This window comes from Saccostrea cucullata, unplaced genomic scaffold (genome assembly GCF_032062105.1).
Source record: "Saccostrea cucullata isolate Sc308-1 unplaced genomic scaffold, CSIRO_AGI_Scuc_v1 ctg8514, whole genome shotgun sequence".
NCBI classification, from domain to species: Eukaryota; Metazoa; Mollusca; class Bivalvia; order Ostreida; family Ostreidae; genus Saccostrea; species Saccostrea cuccullata.
The window spans coordinates 5,679-27,390 of NW_026926176.1; the positions used below are offsets into that span (position 1 = coordinate 5,679).

The window sequence follows — 21,712 nt, forward strand, 5'->3', positions numbered from 1 at the left end:
TTGCAGTACTTGTCTTCTTTTAAAATCTTCTTCTTAAATCTCATTGCAGTCCTTTGTGGGTTTCTTTATACGCCATGTCAAATTGTAATTGGAACTGTTCTGCAGGTCTGAAGATTGCAGTTTTGCAAGTTATGACACTACGTGTATGCATTAGAATAATACATTTGTCATAAATAAATGGTTAACATGTCTTGATAATCTAATAATAAAGTATTTCCACCCTACGATTTGCTAATGTTTATACAGTGAATAATTTTTGAAATCTGTGTATCTTGTGTTTAGATGCAATACATTCGGTACAAACAGCAGAGAAGTTCACTTAACTTTTCTTTATGAACCAAGCATTTTGGGAAATCTGTAGGCGTTTTTCTTTGACTGACCCTTACAACTGTGTGTGGCTTGGTCAGTTCTGATGCAACATCTTCCTCAATACACAATTTACAGAGACAGATATCACAGTACAGCTGTACCATGGCAGTTTTGCAAAGGTCACATGACGTCATATATTCAGGACCTTCCAGGTAGTCCAAAGCTGGTAAAGGAATTTCCATCTGGATAAAAACATTAAAATATATCATTAATTGTGTCATTTTTTTTTCATTTAATCTGATGGACTGATAATTTGTATCTCATGTGAATAAAAATTAGCTAAAGTTAAATGTAGTTTACCATAGCACATGCATGTATACATGCACTACCTCATATGAAATGGTTTATCTCAAGAGAAACGAACCAGGATCACGCAGACGATGCGAGCACCCAACCATTCGACATAGTATGAATGTGTATGGGGCGCCGTTTTGGTATATACTGCCAAAAATGATATCACCTATTCGAATAGGTGATATCTACTATAAATTAATTGGTGATATCACCTATTCAAATAGGTGATATCACCTATTGGGGATGTTGAATATGTGATATCACCTATTCGAACAGGTAATCCACCTATTTGAACACGTGATATCACCATTTAATTTGAATTGGTGATATCACCTACACAGGTTGTAATTTTCACGTTTTATTCTTCTCTGATACGGTCGCGGTTTCTTAAATTTGCGGAATTGGTTTATAATAAAAGTTTCCTCCCTTATCAATACCTATTGAAATCTTATTCACTGTTTCTTGATTTCACGGATTCGTTTACACCGTGAATATAGCGAATATTAACACCACAAGTTATTTTCCCCCTATACAGTATTCGAAAAGGTGATATCACTTATTCAAATTGAATAGGTGATATGAAGTATTCGAATAAATGATATCACCTATTCAAATTGAATAGGCGATATCAGCTATTCGAAAAGGTGATATAGCTTATTCGAATAGGTGATATCACCTATTTCAAATTATTTATGAAACTAGAGGTACTGTGAGCGATGAGCTCACTAAATGATACCCCCTGCCTCCATATGGTTATAACTGGTGAAAAAGTCCACGTTTTTCTGTGGCCGGGAAACCCAAAATATGTGTCGGATCAAAAGTAAAAATAGGAGGTGCACAATGGCAATATGTTATAAAGATTCTGTGAAATATGCATCAAATTTCATTCAGTGGTATGAGAGGAGTTGCGGATAAGAGATGGGTACCCCAAAGCGTAACAGACGGACGGACGGACGGACGGACGGAATTAACTATTACTATATACCCTCCCGCTTTTCAAGCGGGGGTATAATAACAACACCTCCAAGACTATACGTCCCTAAATCTTATTATACCCCGCTTGAAAAGCGGGAGGGTATAAAATAATCGGTATTTCCGTCTGTCCGTCCGTCCGTTCGTGTATTACGCTTTGGATTACCCATCTCTTATCCGCAACTCCTCTCATACCACTGAAGGAAATTTTATAAAACTTTCACAGAATCTTTATTACATATTGCCATTGTGCACCTCCTATTTTACTTTTTGATCTGACATACATTTTGGATTTTCCAAAGCAAAACATGGACACTGCCATTTTATTCATATGGGAGGGGGGGGTATCATTTAGTGAGCTCATTGCTCACAGTACCTCTAGTTTACTGTAACTTTCGTTTTTTAACTCATTATTCTAGGAGACAAATGATTACAGTTTTGCATTTAATTTAGATCAATCCCAGTAGAAATTGAAGTTTGTTTTGCTCACATACTAGTTTATTTTACTTATCTATCATGAAAAATAAAAGAAAAATTGGGGAAAAAAGCATGAAAAGTAGTAGTCCGAGTTTCTTTGGTTCCAGTGGTAATCTGTATAATATAGGGAGCATTCATTATTTAATGTTGTGAGAAATTCAAATTGATGCAAAATTGACTATTTCTATGGACAGATCACTCTTACTGCATTAAAACTATAAGTTAGTATATTTTGTTATTTAAAAAAAGTCATTGATGCCTATTTCCTGAACAAAACATGATGTACAAGTAGAAACTATTTTAAAGCTTGTTTTTTTAGTATGTAAAGAAACTGATAATAAGTCTCGAGTGGGACGTAAAGGAAATGCACTCAGTCATTCATTTTCTTGAATAATTTTTTCCTACACCTTTTCTATAACAAAGAATTTATTACATAGAACAAAAGAAAAAAGGCTGCATCAGGGATAGGGAAAAGCTCCAACTGAATAATTTTAAATACATCTTGGTTTTTATGCCCCGTTAACGAAGTTTCGGGGGTATTAAGTTTTTGTCGTGTCCGTCCGTCTGTCTGTCTGGAAGTCTATTTGTTAAAAAATTTTTACCTTGCCCATAACTTTTGATTTAGTGGGACTATGACTCTCCATATTTTACCTGTGGTTTTTTTTTTTGACAAGACCTTTCCTTGGGTTCCATCAAATTTGACCTTTTGCCCACTTTTACACAAAAAAATGTCAAACTTTTACTTTGGTCATATATTTTTTGACCTTAATAACCAGTGGGTCGTAACATAAAGGCTACTTAAGTCTAAGACCGTGCTTAAGGATACACCAAAGGTTTCCAAAGGGCAAAATTTAATTTGCTTGTAATTCTTTCATTAATAAAGATAACATATTAAAAGTATATATCATTTGAAAGCTTGTTAAATTTACTATTTAATGATCTTTATTTATATTTTCATTTTTATCTTATTAAAAAATTATTATTTTAATGCAAGTATTAGTGCATGTATATTTGATAATCAGTTTTTTTTTGTATTCCACTTCTCAAAGTCAAAAAATTGCCACAATGTAGATTAAAAATTGAACTTTAAAACCGTATCTCAGATTTTTGATAAAGGACAACATAAGGTAACAGCCGAATCTGGCCCCTTTTTTGATTTAAAAATCATAATATGGTAAAATTGTGATAGTTTGTAGTTAAAAATTAAAATGATGCTTACTTTACGACAAGTACTAATTTTGAGTAAAAGCTTATATGGAAGCTCCTAGATGGTGCAGAAAAAGGACATTTTTCCGAATTTCCTCAGTTCTGGTGGAATTTCATCATATTTGGGATACATTTCTCTTCGGAAAACATAGAGCACACGCTTGCCTATCTCAGATTTTTACACATATACTGCATCTGATATCTGTGTATAAAATATATAAATTTGGTTGATAGGCATGCGTGTGCTCTATGTTTTCCGAAAGAAAATGTGCTGTAAAATTAATGAAAATTTGCATAAAAATGGAAAATTCCTAGATTTTCGATTTCCTGAACTTACTGGGACCCCTGTATAATTTAAATCTAAAACCAACACTCGTTTTGTGGGAAGGGGTGAAAACAGGTTTTCATGGATAAACTGTTGGATCATTCTGAAAGACACTCAAAATTGGGGGCCAAATAATGGTCTTACCCTGATCTTGTCCCTTCTTATTCAGAAGTTACATCCATTTGTCTTATGATGTTACTAATTTATTAGCCCAATTGTACATTTCCTCCAATAATTCGAGAACTGAGCAAGATATAAAAAAAATTGAGATACGGTTTTGTGAACACTCATTTGAGACGTATTCTGGCCAGTTTTTCAGAGAAATTGGTCAAAGGAAAATAAAGGGGGGGCCGAATCCTTTGAAATTAATACAACCAACTGTCTCATCATACTTTACAGTAGAGGGCAAAAATCCATTACACAACAAATTCTGCCAAAGCTAGAAATAGATGACACCTTGGAGATTCAGCTTTGGATACATGTCACTTATCCATATTTCCTATGCATATTCATATGAATGGGAATATTCTATTCTTTATTAAGGTGCTTTTAATGAAGTAAAATAGGTTCAATTCTAATCAGAAAGATTTCCCTGGTAAAGAAAAATGGCAAGAGCTAAATTCACCTCCTATTTCATGGTCATTAGTGACCTGTTAGATCTCCTTCCCTAAATCTAGAGTCCTGTAGTTTACTAACTGATAACCTTTGTGGCTAGTGAAGAATTCCCCATGTGGTCACAGTGATTTATTGCTCCTTTCAGAAGCAGGCAGTAACAGACCAAATCAGAAGCTTCAATAACGGCACATTAACATGTGTTAGTGATTATTGTTAAATAATTAGAAAACCATTTAATAATCAGCGATAATTTTTCATGCATTGTAAGGCATTGATTAACATTGTTTTCTGGAAGCCAAAAATCTCCAAATTTAAAAAAATCTTGAAAAAAGCTTTTGATGTATCCTTAAGTAGGACTTAAGTACAGTATAAAACTTAAGAACGTAACTAGAAGCGTACTAAGATTTAATAATCTTAGCAAAACTTAGGCGACCGGTAAAGGTAACTAAGTATATCTTAACTTTCTTATACATATATTTAGAATTATTTAATGTTGACTCTCTCGGTGTAAAAACATACCTCTATTCATATTATGCATTCAAGAAAAGAACATCTATTTAATGTGATTTAAGAATTTTAGTTTTTCGTTGGGGGGGGGGGGGGGTGATCAATGAATCCAATATCTCTCTCGATACAGCATACATGTATATACAACATTTAAATTTAGGGATACATCTGAAAATAGTGGGACCTTGGTTATAGAAATAAATTGAACACAGTAATAAGTCATGGATTAGTACGTTCACTTTGAAATTATGAGTTGAAATATTTTTTTAAAAACAGAAAAAGAAAGAAAATGATGACCAAAGCTGTAATAAAAAGTATCTGTAAAGTAGAATAAATGTAGAACGCGACAAGCACGGATATAGACAAGGCTCACTACGGTTCGAGAGAGAGAGAGAGAGAGAGAGAGAGAGAGAGAGAGAGAGAGAGAGAATTGTTGATAAGTGGAGACAAACGAAAAAATACCCCCTGACTTTTTTTAATCCTTGATTAAATTGCAAATGAGTATAATTTAAAACTTCTGCAGTCTTTGATTCTGACATGCATGACCTGATGCATAACATAAAATGTATTGAACTAGAGTTTCAATCTCAAGTAGATAGACGGTCGGTTATCTTATCTTGTCTGCGATAATAACAGGGTAACCAGGTACCTGAACATTTCTCATAACAAAAGGTAAACTGAAAACATCTCAAGTGATAAAGCAATTGTCGTTATTTACAATGAACCACCAGTCGCCACTTTCTGGCCGTGCAGTACATGTGTATTTGTTTTCAAGATTCCAAACATTTTATAACGGAATTATAATTTTAATAATTTTACTACGAAATCTAATCGAAACATAACTAAAATCGATAGGTTAGGAAGTCAACTTCAATATGTATTTAATTAAAACCCTAACTGAATCACTTTTAGCAATATATTAATATAGAATTAAAGAGCATATGAAATATTTTTAACATAAGTTTGACTTAGCTTGGACCTAGCTTAGTTTGCTTTATGTTACGGTTACGGTTTAAGACGTACCTAAGCAGTACTTAGTCAGGTCCTAAGATTATGCCTAAAACGTACTTACGACCCTACTTAAGTCAAAAACTTAGCAAGCTTTACATGCATGTAACGAGCCCCAGTACATTTTTATTTCACACATATATTCTTTGTGGCAAGACCTTTTGTTGGATATAAAAAATCTTCACCTGTAGACCTTGACCTCTCCATACATGTGAAAGAAAATTTAACCTTGGCCATAACTTATTATCGGTAAGAGATAGGGCTTTCATACGATTACATATGTAAACCTTGTGAAAAGACCCTTCATTATATATCAAAAAACTTAAATTTAACCCTTTGAACTTGACCTTGGAGAATGACCTACTTTTAAAAAAGCAAACTTTGACCATAACTTTTAAAGAGTTAAGGCGAGTTCTTTCAAACTGTTGCGCCTCCCACCTCGGGAGAGAGTGGGGCAACTGTGTGGGCTTTCCACTCCCGTATGTTAACTTATAAATTAATAATTAAGTCAGGATAAAAGTTCAGCAAATAAAATTTATTTACACTATGTACAATTAAATGTAAGTATTGTTATAAAAAAAATCACAATACAATATCAGTCACTTATAAAGTGAAGTCACTCCCACAACCCGTAGGTAAAATCTAAATCTCCCAAAAACAATTATAAAAATTAGCTACTTGTACTAAAATATACTTTCCTTGATTTAATATAATTTATTTATACCTATTCCATAAGTCCTATATAGTTTTAATAATAAATTGTAACTCCCATAAATTCTCCCATAAGTTTTCCCGTCGATGGGTCTCCCACTCTACTTATGGGTCTCCCACAGGGGTATCTCAGCTTCTCAATTTCATATAACTTGACTAATATAATTACCCATCTGATCTGCATAGGGTCTGCCATCCCTTTAAATGATTGCCAATGATGGGAGCACTTTTAAAACAATAATTTGGAGGCTTCCGTATCCTCCCAATTTCTCCCCCCTTCTCCTGCAGCAGACGAATTTTTGCTACTTTATATAGCTTTACTGTACCCACTGGTAACCTCAATTAGCCAATCGCTGACCCGGAATGACCCTACGCCACTTCCGGTATAAACAAATCAGGGAAAGTGCACGCAGAGAAGTTTTCTAATAGAAAATCATTACTAACCATACAAAATGGGATTTTATCTTCCAAAATACGATAAGCACAAGTAGCTATTACGTTATTAAGTTGATATAAACAATGACAATGCAATGTTCAAAGACGAAACGCGATAATTGACTTCAAACATGCTATCGAGATTGAAACTGGGTCGAAATACAGTGAACCCGATTCCAAAACAATATTATATGATTGACAGCATATAACTTATTTCTTTTACAACTTTTTATCAATTATTGAATAACAAACAATCATGTACATATCAATATGCTAGTAACAACTGCATACGCTGCGAGTGATCAATAAAATACACAAAAATGATGAAACGAATTTCGTAACAAAACTATAATCCTTGTTACAAAACCTTTTATTCAAAGCAATACCTTTGACCCTTTGACCTTGGAGTTTGGCCTACTTTCTAAAATTTTTAAACGTGGCCATAACTTTTGAAGGTTAGGAATAGGGCTTCCATACTTGACATATGTATATTTGTTTGTAGCAAGACCCTTAATTAGATATCTTTAGACCTTGACTTTGGAGATTTGTGTACTTGTGAAAAATTTTTAACCTTGGTCATAACTTTTGAACGCTAGGGGCTAGTGAAGTCATACTTCACAAATGTAATCCTTGTGAGAAGATGATTCATTGCATACCAAGAACTTTGACCCTTTGACCTTGATGTTTGACCTACTTTTAAAAAGCAAACCTTGACAATAACTTTTAAAGAGTCAGGGCTTGTGCTTTCATACCTTACATATTTAATCCTACTGAAAAGACCTTTCATTTGCAAGCAAGACCTTTGAACCTTTGACCTTGACTTTGAACATTTGATTTTGAGTTTGACCAACTTGTTAGGTCACCTGAGTAACTCAGGTGACCTATTGCTATCCGTTTTCGTCCGTCGTTATCCGTCGTGTGTTAACATTTGAACATTTTCAGCTTCTTCTCTGAAACCACTGAACCAATTTCAACCAAATTTGGTATACAGCATCCATGGGTGGAGGGGAACAAAAATTGTGAATTTCATGGTCCCCGCCCCCCCCTGGGGCCTGAGGGGTGGGGCCAAAACAACTACAATTAATGAAATCTTTAAAAATCTTCTTCTTTACTCCTGGACATCAAGCACGCAAACTGTTGGCATGAATGTAATAAGCATTGAGTCCTCTACCAAAATTGTGAAATCTATGGCCCCAGGGTCAGGGGTTCTAGTGCTAGGGCGGGGCTCAATAGATTATATAGTGAAAATGCATTATTTCTTTGAAAATCTTCTTCTCTGCTCCTGGGTATTAAAGAAACTAACTAAGCACATAGTTATGATGAGCAAGAGTGCCTCTTCCAGATTTGTGAATTGTATGGCCCCATGATCAGGGGTTCTGGTGTTAGGGCAGGGCTCTATAGATTATATAGTGAAAATGCATTATTTCTTTGAAAATCTCACTACTCTGCTCCTGGGTATTAGATAAACTAACTAAGCATACTGTTATGATGGGGATGAATGCCTCTTCCAAAAATTTATGGTACCCTGGGTCAGGGGGTCTGGTGTTACGGTGGGGCTCTATAAATTATATAGTGAAAATGCATTATTTCTTTGAAAATCTTCTTCTCTGCTCCTGGGTATTAGATAAACTAATAAGCACATAGTAATGATGAGCATGTGTGCCTCTTCCAGATTTGTGAACTTTATGGCCCCAGGGTTAGGGGTTCTGGTGTTAGGGCGGGGCTTTAGAGATAATATAGTGAAAATGCATTATTTCTTTGAAAATCTTTTTCTCTGCTCCTAGGTATTAAATACACTAACTAAGCACATAGTTATGATGAGCAAGAGTGCCTCTTCCAAAATTGTGAATTTTATGGCCCCAGGGTCAGGGGTTCTGGATTTAGGGTTGGGCTCATAGATTATATAGTGAAAATGCATTATTTCTTTGACAATCTTCTTCTCTGCTCCTTGATATTAAATACACTAACTAAGCACATAGTTAGGATGAGCAAGAGTGCCTCTTTCAAAATTGTGAATTTATTGGCCCCAGGGTCAGGGGTTCTGGTGTTAGGGCGGGGCTTTAGAGATAATATAGTGAAAATGCATTATTTCTTTGAAAATCTTTTTCTCTGCTCCTGGGTATTTAATACACTAACTAAGCACATAGTTATGATGAGCAAGAGTGCCTCTTCCAAAATTGTGAATTTTATGGCCCCAGGGTCAGGGGTTCTGGTGTTAGGGCGGGGCTTTATAGATTATTTAGTAAAAATGCATTATTTCTTTGAAAATCTTCTTCTCTGCTCCTGGGTATTAAATACACTAAGTAAGTACATAGTTATAATGAGCTAGAGTGCCTCTTCCAAAATTGTGAATTTTATGGCCCCAGGGTCAGGGGTTCTGGTGTTAGGGCGGGGCTCTATTGATTATATAGTAAAAATACATTTATTCTTTGAAAATATTTTTCTTTGCTTCTGGGTTTTAAGCCAATGATCCAAGTATATATATATTTATGATGAAGAAAGGTGCATCTAGCAAAGTGGTTTTTTATGTCCCCAGGGTCAAAAGGGGGGGGGTGGTTACATAGTCTGAAAATAAATTAATGCTTTGAAATCTGCTCTTTTGTATTAATCAACCATTTTATGATAAAATTTGCAAAATTTTGAAATATATGGCCCTGAGTCAGTACTTCCTTTGGGGTGATGTGCACAACTGGTTATAAAGTGGAAGTGCATTTTCTCTTTGTTACTCTGATCTACCTCTGGGTATTACATGTAAGTAAATAGAGTAAGCATGCTAAGTTAATAATTATGATAAGCAATGGTGCCTCTTTCAAAATTGTAAATTTTGAATTTCATGGCCTCCGGTTTAAACACGAACCAAATTTAATTGTTTGAAAGTTGTTACACAATACTCAGGTGACCTATAAGGCCCGTGGGCCTCTTGTTGAAATTTGTATTTGTTAGTGCTGGTATAATTAATTTCAGGAATTGATGTAGGTAATATTAGTATTTAAAGAATTCATCAATTTTTTTGAATAGAAAACGAAGTTCCCAATAACGAAACACCTTTGCACTATTTAAGCACGCAAAAGCAAGTATTTATGTCTATAGTTACACATTCATTTACTAATGCTGTATCAGAGTTGGTTACAAAAGGATACCGTCTTTCGAAAAAAAATATGTTGCATACATATCAAACACATATAAATATTCTGAAAGGAAAAAAGAAGAGCAAATTTTCAATTGAATGGATGTTATATTTTCAAAAGTATTTTTCAGTATTAATATCTTACAGTTTAACTCATTTGCAAGCAACACCTTTGAACCTTTGACCTTGGCTTGAGATAAAAGATATCACAGCGTCCGACACTTCTGTTTCATACTTGGATATTTTACTTGAAAAAGACACGAATGGTAATCTAACAACCAAACTATATGATAAACGTGATGACTTTTACTTTTCTATCGTCAACTTCCCTTACCTATATGCAGCAATATACCTTCGTCACCTGCATACGGACCATATATATCTCAGTTAATTCGATACGCAAAAGCATGCTCTACGTATTAACAATTTCTAAAACGGGGTAAATTATTGACAAGCAAGTTGATGAAACAAGAATATCAGCATTCGCGTTTAAAGTCATCATTTCGTAAGTTCAATGGTCGATACAATGACCTTGTCAGCAAATACAATTTATCACTGAGTCAAATGCTGACTGACATTTTTCATACCAATTGTTATTCCATTATTTATACACTGAATTATCGACGGATTTTTCCTTTATTTCCTGATAGTGACAACGAGCACACGGCGGGGTGACTGGTTAGCAGGGGATGCTCACTCCTCTATGGCACCTGATCCCACTTCTGATGTTTCGGGGTTCCATGTTTGCTCTGCTCTTATTTGTATTGTTTTATGGACTTTGAGATTGAATACTGTTCGTCATTTCCATATCCCTCGAACAAAATTTTAAAGTTTATATTTATATATTGCAGACTATTCAAGTTTATAGTACATTACATTTCTTTTTGTGGATATTTTGGTTATTTAAGCAATATATTGGGTTAAATGAAGTCTTGTTATAGAACACAAAAACTCTCATGGAGATTTTTACATTTTAGAAAGCTTCATTAATTTGTTACTCAGTAAGATTACAATAGAATAATACACTTTTTCAGTATATTAATTATTATTTTTCCTGGCTTGAAAAGTGGGGGATTTTAATTTGGGTCTGTCCGTCCGTCTGTCCGTCCGGCCGTCCATCATTCTGTCTGTCTGTACCGCTTTCGTTTCCACGCGATATCTCGAGAACCCTTTGGGCTTTCGAAATAAAATTTTGCATATCAACTTCCTATGGACTAAAGAAGAAACCTACTGATTTTGAGATCAAAAGGTCAAGGTCATCAACTCGCAAAATCTGTCTGTTAGAACACTTTCGTTTCCGCGCGATAACTCGAAAACCCTTTGAGCTTTTGCAATGAATTTTATATAACAATTCTCTGAGGCCTTTGCAAGACCCCTATTTATTTTGAGGTCAAAAGTCAAAGTTCAAGGTCGTAAATTTATACATTATATCTATTTATTATACCTCTATTGATAATACTCGAATTTGATTGGCTGGTAAGAAAACTTTAAAACACAACAATGACTCCAAATGCTACTGTTTACAGCAATACTGACCTAGGAATTATTGCACGTGGGATATAATGACCCGGTCATTATTTTTAATGACCGCTAAAAATGACCGCTTAATCAAAAATTTGTTTTTGAGTGAAGTTAATGCATAAAATAATAATTATTCGAAAAAAAAACATGTTTTTAAAATTGTGCATGGTCTGTTTCGCATTACCATCCAGAATACCGTAAAATTTTATCGTTACAATATATCGTTTCAATATATTGTTTCAATTCAGTTCAATAGTATCTATGTAAAGGCGGCTCTTTAAAGAGTTGAATTCTGTGTTAGATTTTGACTGTGTAAGAGGAAAAGCAATAGTTAGTTACAACTGTTACAATGTATGTCGCTATCAACTAAATATTGTTTTAATCAATAAATCATGATGCAAAAACTTACGAGACTAGCAGACGTCAATGTAAACAACTTTCACTATCCGGTCTGTAGCGAATCCCGATCCCGATCAAAGAAAGAATTGATAACGGTTAGAGATTCAAACTTTTCAATAATTATATCGGTATAATAAAACAATTAATTACCCCTTGTGAGTTCAACATGGTGAAATAAGGACTCTCGACCTGGCCCACTCGATGACCTGCCCTGACCTCGGCCGCTACGCGGCCTCGGTCAGGACAGGTCACCTCGTGGGCCAGGTCTCGGGTCCTTATTTCACCATGTTGACCTCACAAGGGTTAATTAATTGTATAGTGTAACACTTTCCTTTCCAGGCGATATTTCAAGAGGATTATGAGTTTTTGCAATGTTTTTTTATTTCAAAATTCCTCTCCAACCCCTCTCAAAGTGTCCCGCCTCGTTTGTCTTATTAGTATTTATTGTATTACAAGTCGCTATTTTTAGCACAGAGGCATGAGGAAAACTTATTACGTATAAAAAAAGGTTTTCGGAATTTAATAATTCTTTTTCATTAGAACTGTTTAATAATTTTAAATTAGGCACAATGCATTGTGTAAAATTTTAAAAATATGAACTTAAAAAATACATGTATTTGATTTTCATTTTTGCACAACTTTTCCGGTAAAGCAGTTCCGTGGTCTAGTAGTATGTCTGTCGCTTCAAATGTAAGAGGTCCTGGGTTCAAACCCCCGGACGATCCTTTTATTTTTTCTTTTTTTTTTTTTTCGAAATTGTTGTGAGGTGTGTATTGTTTCATCATGATTATTATTAGTAACTTTTTAATTTTTTAAAAAATTCCAGAGTGGTCAACATGTTTAATTTTTTCTAGAACATTCCTGAACTTTGTATATGTCCATAATTTTCCAGTATTTCATAGACTCACAACTTCGATATTCTAGATTTATGATACTGTATAAATACCCTGTCAATTCAATCTAGAGACTTTGTCGTATAAGCACTATTGAGATATAACTGGGATATATTTTTTCACGGGGAATTGTGTGCAGCAACGGACATTTTTATGTATGTATTTTTAAGATTTTTTGCTAAGTTTGTACTTTATGTTTCATATACTTATTATATATTACTGTAAATAAATTATTGTTAAGTTTAAATTGTGTTATTGATCTTTGCTGGCTTTGGGTTTTTCCCCCATCAAAATTTGGGGGGGCTCGCCCGGGATAAAGAATTTTTTTGCACTTTTGATTTTTATTGTCAGAATTTTTTTTTATTGAACCTTTAAAATTTTGTTTATAAGCCAGCAGAAATCAACATGGTTTTTTCGGTCACAATTTCTTAGTTCACCAAGTGTTCAGGTTTTTAATACGTTAAAAAAGGATAATTTAAATAGCTTTTGGTTTGCATTTTGGGTTAGATGTTAAATTCTCTCAGAGAAAGCAAGACATTATATTAAGGTTGCAAACAAACTAGTAAAAAAAAAACATCTTTGAAAAATACGATCTTTCAGATATACAGTTAAATCAGAGTTAGGCTTTTTATAAAATGGAAAGCTATAGTTTCAATTAGATTAAAAAAAAATTGGACTTGAAAGAAAAAATTTGGAAAAGAAAGCGAGAAAAAAAAGAAAGGGGAAAAAACGACAGCTTGAACGAAAATTTGAATTAGACAAATTAGAAAGACAAGAGCTAGAAAGAGAGCGTGAAATGAACTTTGAATTGAGAAAATAAAATTACGGCCCAAACCCCAAACCCGTCAGTTGTCAAAACTGATTTTGATGCAAAAAAAATTCAGATTTGTTCCAAAATTTCAAGAAAAATCTGTAGAAAAAATATTTTCCCCAATTCGAAAAAGTCGCAGAGAATCTTAAATGGCCACGAAATGTTTGGTCAACAATGTTTACAAAGTGTACTGGTTGGCAAAAAAGCTGAGGTATACTCTGCACTAGGGGTAGTTGAGAGTTCAGACTATGAGAAGGTCAAAACAGCAATACTAAAAGCATATGAATTATTTCCGGGAACATACCCAACAAAAATTTAAAAAATTTGGAAGTTTGATATTCAAACATTTGTTAAATTTTTTGGAAAAAAGAAGATTTTTTGGTTTAATTGGTTTAGTTAAGAAATTTTGATAAAACTTTTGCTAATTTGCGCCAAGTCATCCTGGTAAAAGATTTTAAGGGAAAATTTTTTTCAAGATTTGAAAACACATTTAGAAGATAAGAATGTGAAAACTCTTGAAGAGGCAGCAGTCATATTAATTTTATGCTCTGTTTCATAAAAAGAATTTTGTATCAAGTTTTTAGACTAGCAGTAATTTCCCAATTCAGACACATATAAAAAAATTTAGGGTCTAAAGTCTTTCACAAGTTCCCAGTCTCCATCCCAAGGTGGTTCGTCCGGCCAAGGACGTTTTGAAGGGATTTCTGGAATAGGGTCGCTTCCTACGTGTAGTTATTGAAAGGGAAAAGGTATTTGATCAGTGAATGTTTTAAAATTTAAGGGGGCCGACTAAAATTTCCATTCGCAATATTTCGCCTTTATAAATCAAATGGACGTATTTCTGTTTTAATTTAACTTTTTTCGCTTAATTTTTTAAAATTTGAAAAAATTAAGGAATTTTTAAAAAAATTTTAAATTACAATTTGATATAACTGATTTTTTAACCGATTTTGCAAAGTGATAGGTGGGTTTGGGACATTTTTTGCAGTGTGTTTTTAACTTAGATAATCTGAAAGCTTTTAAAAGAAAGGGGTAAATAAAAATATTATTAAAGAAAAAGTAATAAACATACGATTTTGAAATTTAAAACTTAAAATTTGAGAATATCTCCAATAATTTTTTTGTTTTCATGTGAATCCATTTTGTAGTCTTTTTTTGTAATACTCTATAAAAATAGAAAATTTTTTCAAATTTTTTTGGGTTTTAATCCCCCCTTCAGGTAACAAGACGGTAAATTTTTTTTTTACATATATTGTATAATATAGTATTACTCAACAAATATTATAGTTTGAAAAAAAATGTCTATTGTGAATTTGTATAATTTGCTTAAAAGTGCTAAAAATTGGCTTTTTCCTATATAATCCTATAAAAAAATTCCTTTTTTTGAGACGGTCCCTCAAAAATACCTGGACGGAAAATTTTCCCCCCAAAACTTTGCATGTACACTGAAGTTAATGTAACTTATATATGGTATAAAAATGAAAAATTTCCTTTTGGGTTTTTTCACACAATAAAACTATAGTCCCCCCCTTAAGAAAAAATGTTTTTAAAAAAATTTCAACCACAGGGCTTTGCGGCAGTTAGAGGTGATGAGAAGCCTTAGTTTCAATTTTTTCTGACACTCCTGATGTCCAGGGTTCACAGTCCAGTTCTACTGATTCTATGGAGGATTAAAGCCCTTTATGTTTCAGGGATTTGTTTCACTGGGAAAACTAAAACCAAAAAAAAAACCTGTCCAGATTTTGAAATACGGTGCTGCACAGACGTTATTGCTGAAGGGCGTTTTTCCTTTGTCTGAGCAGACTTCTCTGGTGGGTCAGTTTTATTACAGGGTGTGGAGCTAGGCGTCATTGATGCCCCTGCATAGAATTAGTTTGAAGTCAGATTTAGTTATTGGACCTGTTTTTCGTGGTGTTCGACCTTTTCCCCCCGTTCCAGGCATTTCGTTGTTCCACAAAAAATTTTAGCGGGTTTGGAAAAGTTTTCCGGTTTCCTATAGTTTGTAAAAAAATAATCCAGATGTCATGTTTTATGATGAAGATGATGACATATACCCGGGGCCTTGCTGAAGAGCGATGGCCAGAAGAAAAATGGAGGCAGACCATACTCAAGCCTTTGACGAGACGAATTCCTCTGTTGATATTGATTTGAATGACATTTTTTTATCTGACCTTGATGGCACTCAAACAAGCATGGAACCACGCCATATCAAGAAGCAAGAGAAGAAAGAATTTTTTCCAAAATTTAGTGGTGATGAAGATGATTTTAAAAATTTTGAAAAAAAGCAAGGATATCCTAAGCCGAGAGCAGTTACTTTTAGCACAACATAAAGAAACCCCGATATCATCCAACTTAGTAAGAGGGCACTTCCACCAGAAGAGGCCTTGGAGGGAAAGCTTCTATATTTAAAAATGGCATCCTTATGCGAAAATGGCGACCACCTGACACTTCCCCCAAAGAAGTGTGGCGTGTTGTTCACCAAATAGTGGTTCCCGCTCTTTTGGTAAAAAAGATGTATTGAGTTTAGCTCATGATACACCTATGGCAGGTCATTTGGTGTCAATAAAATTATAAAAGGATTTTGAGTCATTTTTATTGGCCTAACTAAGAAAGGATGTTTTGGGAAATTTTTTTAAGTCATGTCATGTTTGTCCCGATGGTAGGTAAACCAAAAAGAAAAATCCATCCCCCCTCTCCCAAACCCCTTTAGCTTTTGAAGAACCGTTAAGTCAAGTGTTGGGGGTTTTTCCGGCCTTTTTCCTAGGGCTAGATCTAAAATAAAATTTCTTCCTTATGTATACATTCCCCTCGATTTCCTGAAGCCATTCCCTGGGAAAATTTAAAAGGGAAAGACATAGTTAAGGCCCTTTAAACCCAAAAATTTTTTTAGTTTTGTAGGAGCACCCAAGGCAATTCAGTCGGGTCAAGGCTCAAATTTTATGTCGGGGTTGTTCCAGCAAGTCATGCATGAGTTGGGTATAAGGCAATATAGATCAACTGCTTATCATCCTGAGTCCCCCGGGAGCGCTTTAAAAACGTTTTCATCAAACCCTAAAAAAAAATGCTGAAGACCTATTTTTACCAGTATGAAAAAGACTAAAAAGGGGTTATTTGTGCTTTTCCCGCAGAAGCAGTCCAGGAGTCTCTTTGGGTTTAGTCCTTTTGAATTGGTGTTCGGGCTTTTTTGTTAGGGGGCCTTTTAAATTGTTGAAGGAAAAGTGGCTGACTGAGACTAGTGATCTTAATCTTTTAGATTATGTGTCTGATTTAAAAAAAAAATTTAAATGCTGTAAAATTACACAAGAAAATTTGAAGAGTTCTCAGATGAAAATGAAAATGTGGTATGACAAAGATGCCGAAAAGGGGTTTAAAACCAGGTGATAAGGTTCTTGTATTTTTTCCTATTCCTGGTAACCTTTACAGGCCAAATTTTTTTGGCCCTTTTGAAATTGAAAGCAAGATCAGTGATGTAAACTATTAGTTTAAAACACCCGGGGACTAAAGAGAAAACTTTTTAATTTTAAAATGTTTTAAAAAAGTTTTTTAAAGGTGTTAATTAAAATTTGGTTTAAAACCAGTTTCCACTTTAGCCAACGCTAAGACTGTTCAAAATTGTATTGAAAGTGATACGAGTGTAAAAAGATGAATAGAAAGGGTTGTAATAAAATTTCCCCTTGAAAAACTTCAAAAATTTTTGGGTGACTTTGATGCCAAACTTGGGGCATTTGAACATTCACCAAAAAGAACAAGTTAAAAACTTGATGAATAGTATCATCAAATCTTTTCGGGTGTTTCCCAAAAGGAAAATTTAAAAGCTTGTCATGATGTCATAGTGAGTGGGCTTCTGCCTATCAAACAACATCCGTACCGTTGAATCCAATAAAATTGCAGTACCTAAGAAGGGAAGTGCAGTACATGTTGGACAATGACATTGTTGAACCTAGTAAAAGTGATTGGAGCTCACCGTGTATTCTTGTAACAAACAGGGGCGGTCCTTCCGGTTATTTACAACTTTTTGAAAGGTGAATTCTGTTTCGAAAAATGATTCATATCCACTACCTGAATTGAAGCTGTTTTACCACATTGGAAACGCCAAATTTGTCGGGAAAAATTTTACCTATTTAAAGGCTACTGGCAAGTGCCGTTAACAGAAAGAGCAAAACAAATATCTGCTTTTGCTACCCCCCAGATGGACTTTTCCCTAAAAGTAATGCCTTTTGGCATGAAAAACCCCCAGCTACATTCCAAAGGATGATTCACTCCCTTCTTCAAGCCTTGGGGGGAAAAAGGCCTACATTTTGAAAAATTAAACATATACAGTGACACTTGGGATGAACATCTTTAAAACATGCGTGCTTTATTTGACATTTTAGCTAAAGCAAACTTAACTGTGAATTTTGGGAAAAGCGAATTTTGTCATGCTTATGTTGAGTATTTTGGTATAAAGAGGTCAAGGTTATGTTACACCCATAATGGCTAAAGTGGAAGCTATTCAAAGTTCCCGATTCCTACAAACAAAAAAGAGTTTAAAGAGGTTTTCGGGCATGGCTGGGTTTTACAAAAAAATTTTTCCCAAAATTTTTTCCCCAGTAGTTAGTCCACTTACAAATCTTTTCAAAAATTAAAATTAATGGACAAAGGACTGTTAAAAATCCTTTTATAAAATCAAATCTGTCCCCTTTTGAGCAAACCCCGTTCTGTCAACTCCAGATTTTTCTAAGCAATTTAAGCTTACTGTTGACGCTAGTGATGTTGGAATGGGGCAGCTTTTTTTTCAAAAAATAGTGATAAAGTTGATAAAATTTTTTTTCTTATTTTAAAGAAACTTAAAAATGTAAAAAATTTCCACCATTGAAAAGGAATGCCTTGCTTTGTTGTTAGCCTTCAGCATTATGATGTTTATTTAATGTTACTTTGCATCCAATTTTTATATGGATCACAACCCCCTGACATTTTTGCATAAATTGTCAAACAAAAATCAAAGACTGACTAGATGGGGTTTTTTTGTTAAAAGAATAAACATAAAAAATTAAGCATATCAAAGGCAAAGACAGTGTTATTGCAGTGCCTTGTTAGGGGTTGGTGAATATATATGATTTTGTATTAATGTACATGTATTTCATTTTACAATATAAGTTTTCATTGACATTCAAACTTTTTAAGGGGGGAGGTGTTATGAGATGTGTATTGTTTCATCATGATTATTATTAGTAACATTAAGTTTCTTGAACATTCCAGAGTGGTCAACATGTTGGTCATTTTTTTCTAGAACATTCCTGAACTTTGTATATGTCCATAACTTTCCAGTAGTATCATAGACTCACAACTTCTAGAATATTCTAGATTTATGATACTGTATAAATACCCTGTCAATTCGATGCATAGAGAGACTTTGTCGTATAAGCACTATTGAGATATAACTGGGATATATATTTTCACTGGGACATTGTGTGCAGCAACGGACACTCTGATGTATGTATTTTTAGATTCTTGCTAAGTTTGTACTTTATGTTTCATATACTTATTATATATTACTGTAAATAAATTATTGTTAAGTTTAAATTGTGTTATTGATCTTTGCTGGCATTTAGGGTTATTCTACCCATAACAAAATACATTTTTTTTACTAAATGAAAGTATTCAGCATGTGGAATGAAAATTTTAGGAGGTCTGGCTTGTACAAACTCATAAAATCATCATCACAGTGTGATAAATATTCCATATAAAAAAGAATCTTCTATACACATATTGAAGAATAAGCAATCAAATCTTTATATTTATATTGACATACATGTATTTTATTTGCTTTAGTATACATATATACATTTAATCATTCTACAAATTCAGTCAGGGGGATCCGACTTTTTCCCTAAGCGGGGGAAACGAATTCTCTGAATTAGCTTGTTATATTTTGATTTTAGCTGAACATTCACATCCATCATTTAACTAAGCTTGAAAGAGATATAGTATAAAAACAAAATGTGAATGTTCATTTGTGAATCACCATATTAAAATGCTTAACTACAGTACATAAGCAGAATTCACTTGAGATATTTGATTTTCTTCACTTGTCTGTTTCCCCACTGAGCGGCAAACAGATTGTCATTTGTATCTTTACACAGTCCCCAGGGATAACTCAGTCCACAGTTTATGTAATGGAGGAACTGTTCATCCTGGTCTATGATGTGGACACAGTCATTTTTAGGATCAGCTGTAAGGATATGACACTGACTGTATGTGGTGATTCCTAGAGGATAGAATGGTTTGTTCTTCGGAGCAGGAGTATGTCCAGTGTACCTGAATCTCTGTTTCCCAGCCTAATTGACCACCACTACTGCTCTAGCTCTACTGTCAGACACACAGATATCCAAGTTTCTGTTCTCAGTTATGTAGTATGTGTTATGATCACCAATCGAATAGAGAGGTTTACTTTGATCATCAAACTGAATGGTCTGTTTCTCTGTGGAACCAGAGTAACGGACAACTTTTGTTTGTAACAGTTTGTTATCATCACTGATCATGATAACCATGAGGTCACCAGAGGAGGTACTACAGATACCATCAGGTCCCCAGTTCTGTAGTTTGATCACCTCCTCATTCTTCACAATGTTCACAGTTCTATCATGGTAATCAGTATAAACAAGATCCATAATTTTTGTCACTGCTTTGTCCTCTGGCCAGTTCCCTGACGTGGTTGTGATTGACTTAAGTAGTGATCCCTGATTGATGCTGAAGAGTTTCATGGTGTTGTCATCTCCACTTGTCCAGATTCCTTCATCACTCAGACAAGCCACACTGTAAAGTTCACTGTACCCAGTGTCTATGGTGGTGACAGTCTCTGGTTCATCAAGCAGGTGTTTGACTGGAGAAGAGGATCCAGCTTCTGGGGAATTCTGTGTTGTCTTCATGCTGTAGCCATGTTCATCTGAAGTTAAAGAACTTGATAATAAAGTTCCAAACAGATTACTGAGTTCTTTTTGTTGAATTTTCCCAGGCAAGAATTTAAGATTAGAAATAACAATCTCTTGTGGAAGCTTTCTATATCTGTCTAAATTGGATTTAACAGCAAATAGTTTTGAAATGTCCTGTGTATCTAAAGCTATTTCAGCTGAATTGACTACATCCTTGATTTCAGTAATGTTCTTGTTCATTTCAACCAGATGTTTTTGTAGAGTTTTTAACTGTGTGATTTTCATCTCAGCAACTTCAGCTTTAAGTTTCTTGACAAGTTGGTCAATTTTTCTGTGCCAGTCCTCTCCATGTTTTGTTAAAGCTGTTGAAAGATCTCCATACTCCTTTTCTAACTGACTTATTCTGTTTTGTACATCAGAGGCAATGTCCATGTAGGTTGGATAAATTGTTTCCTTAAATTCAATTTGATCTTTGATGATTTTGCTCTTTTTCTCGCCCACAATCTGTAAAATTTCTGATAACTTATGACCCAGTGTTGATCAGATGCTAGACACTTTGTACAAACAGGAATGTCACTTTGGTTACAGTAAATTGTACATTTGTAAACCTATAGGCTTTGAGACAATTATTTTAATCAAGAAAATAAAATAAGCATATTAAAATGTACTCATGATAGAGTGCACTGACCCCTAATTCAAGAAGGATACAGAAGTGTAAGACTTTTTCGTAAAAGTAAACAAACAAGTTAATCGGATTAAGGACTATATAACATACCAGGATGTTTATCTATCTACGGACATCAATCCAGGAACAATAACTGAACATTATTAAAGTTTATATTAAAGTTATACTTGCTTTTGCCTAATACAAGGACACTGACCACCAGTTTACAAACACTTATGTTTAGATTATAAATAGTTTTGTCAAAATTCCAGGATTTAGACCCATTTTTTAAATAACTTGTTTATCGTATATGCAAATTGCTATTATGTATTGTACATTATAAAAACTATCTACGGTGATCTTCAATATTCTTAGCTCTAGCTCACTCTCTCGCTCTCATCTTGGCCACACTTCTCAGAGCGGGGCTCTTCGGAGCTACGCTCTAGGAGGGATCGAGAGACGCTATA

The 21,712-nt window shown here is 34.3% G+C and overlaps 1 protein-coding gene across 1 annotated transcript; it reads right to left on the reverse strand.

Moving 5' to 3' along the window:
* Positions 1–380: 380 nt before the first annotated feature.
* On the reverse strand, positions 381–21,013 carry LOC134271002 (uncharacterized; the record flags this gene model as incomplete). The annotated part of the gene is made up of 3 exons (XM_062753271.1): positions 20,020–21,013; positions 19,739–19,881; positions 381–551 (listed from the first exon to the last, which is right to left on the reverse strand). Coding segments are annotated over exons 1-3 (1,308 nt in total), but the record flags the coding sequence as incomplete, so codon positions are not given.
* Positions 21,014–21,712: the final 699 nt, after the last annotated feature.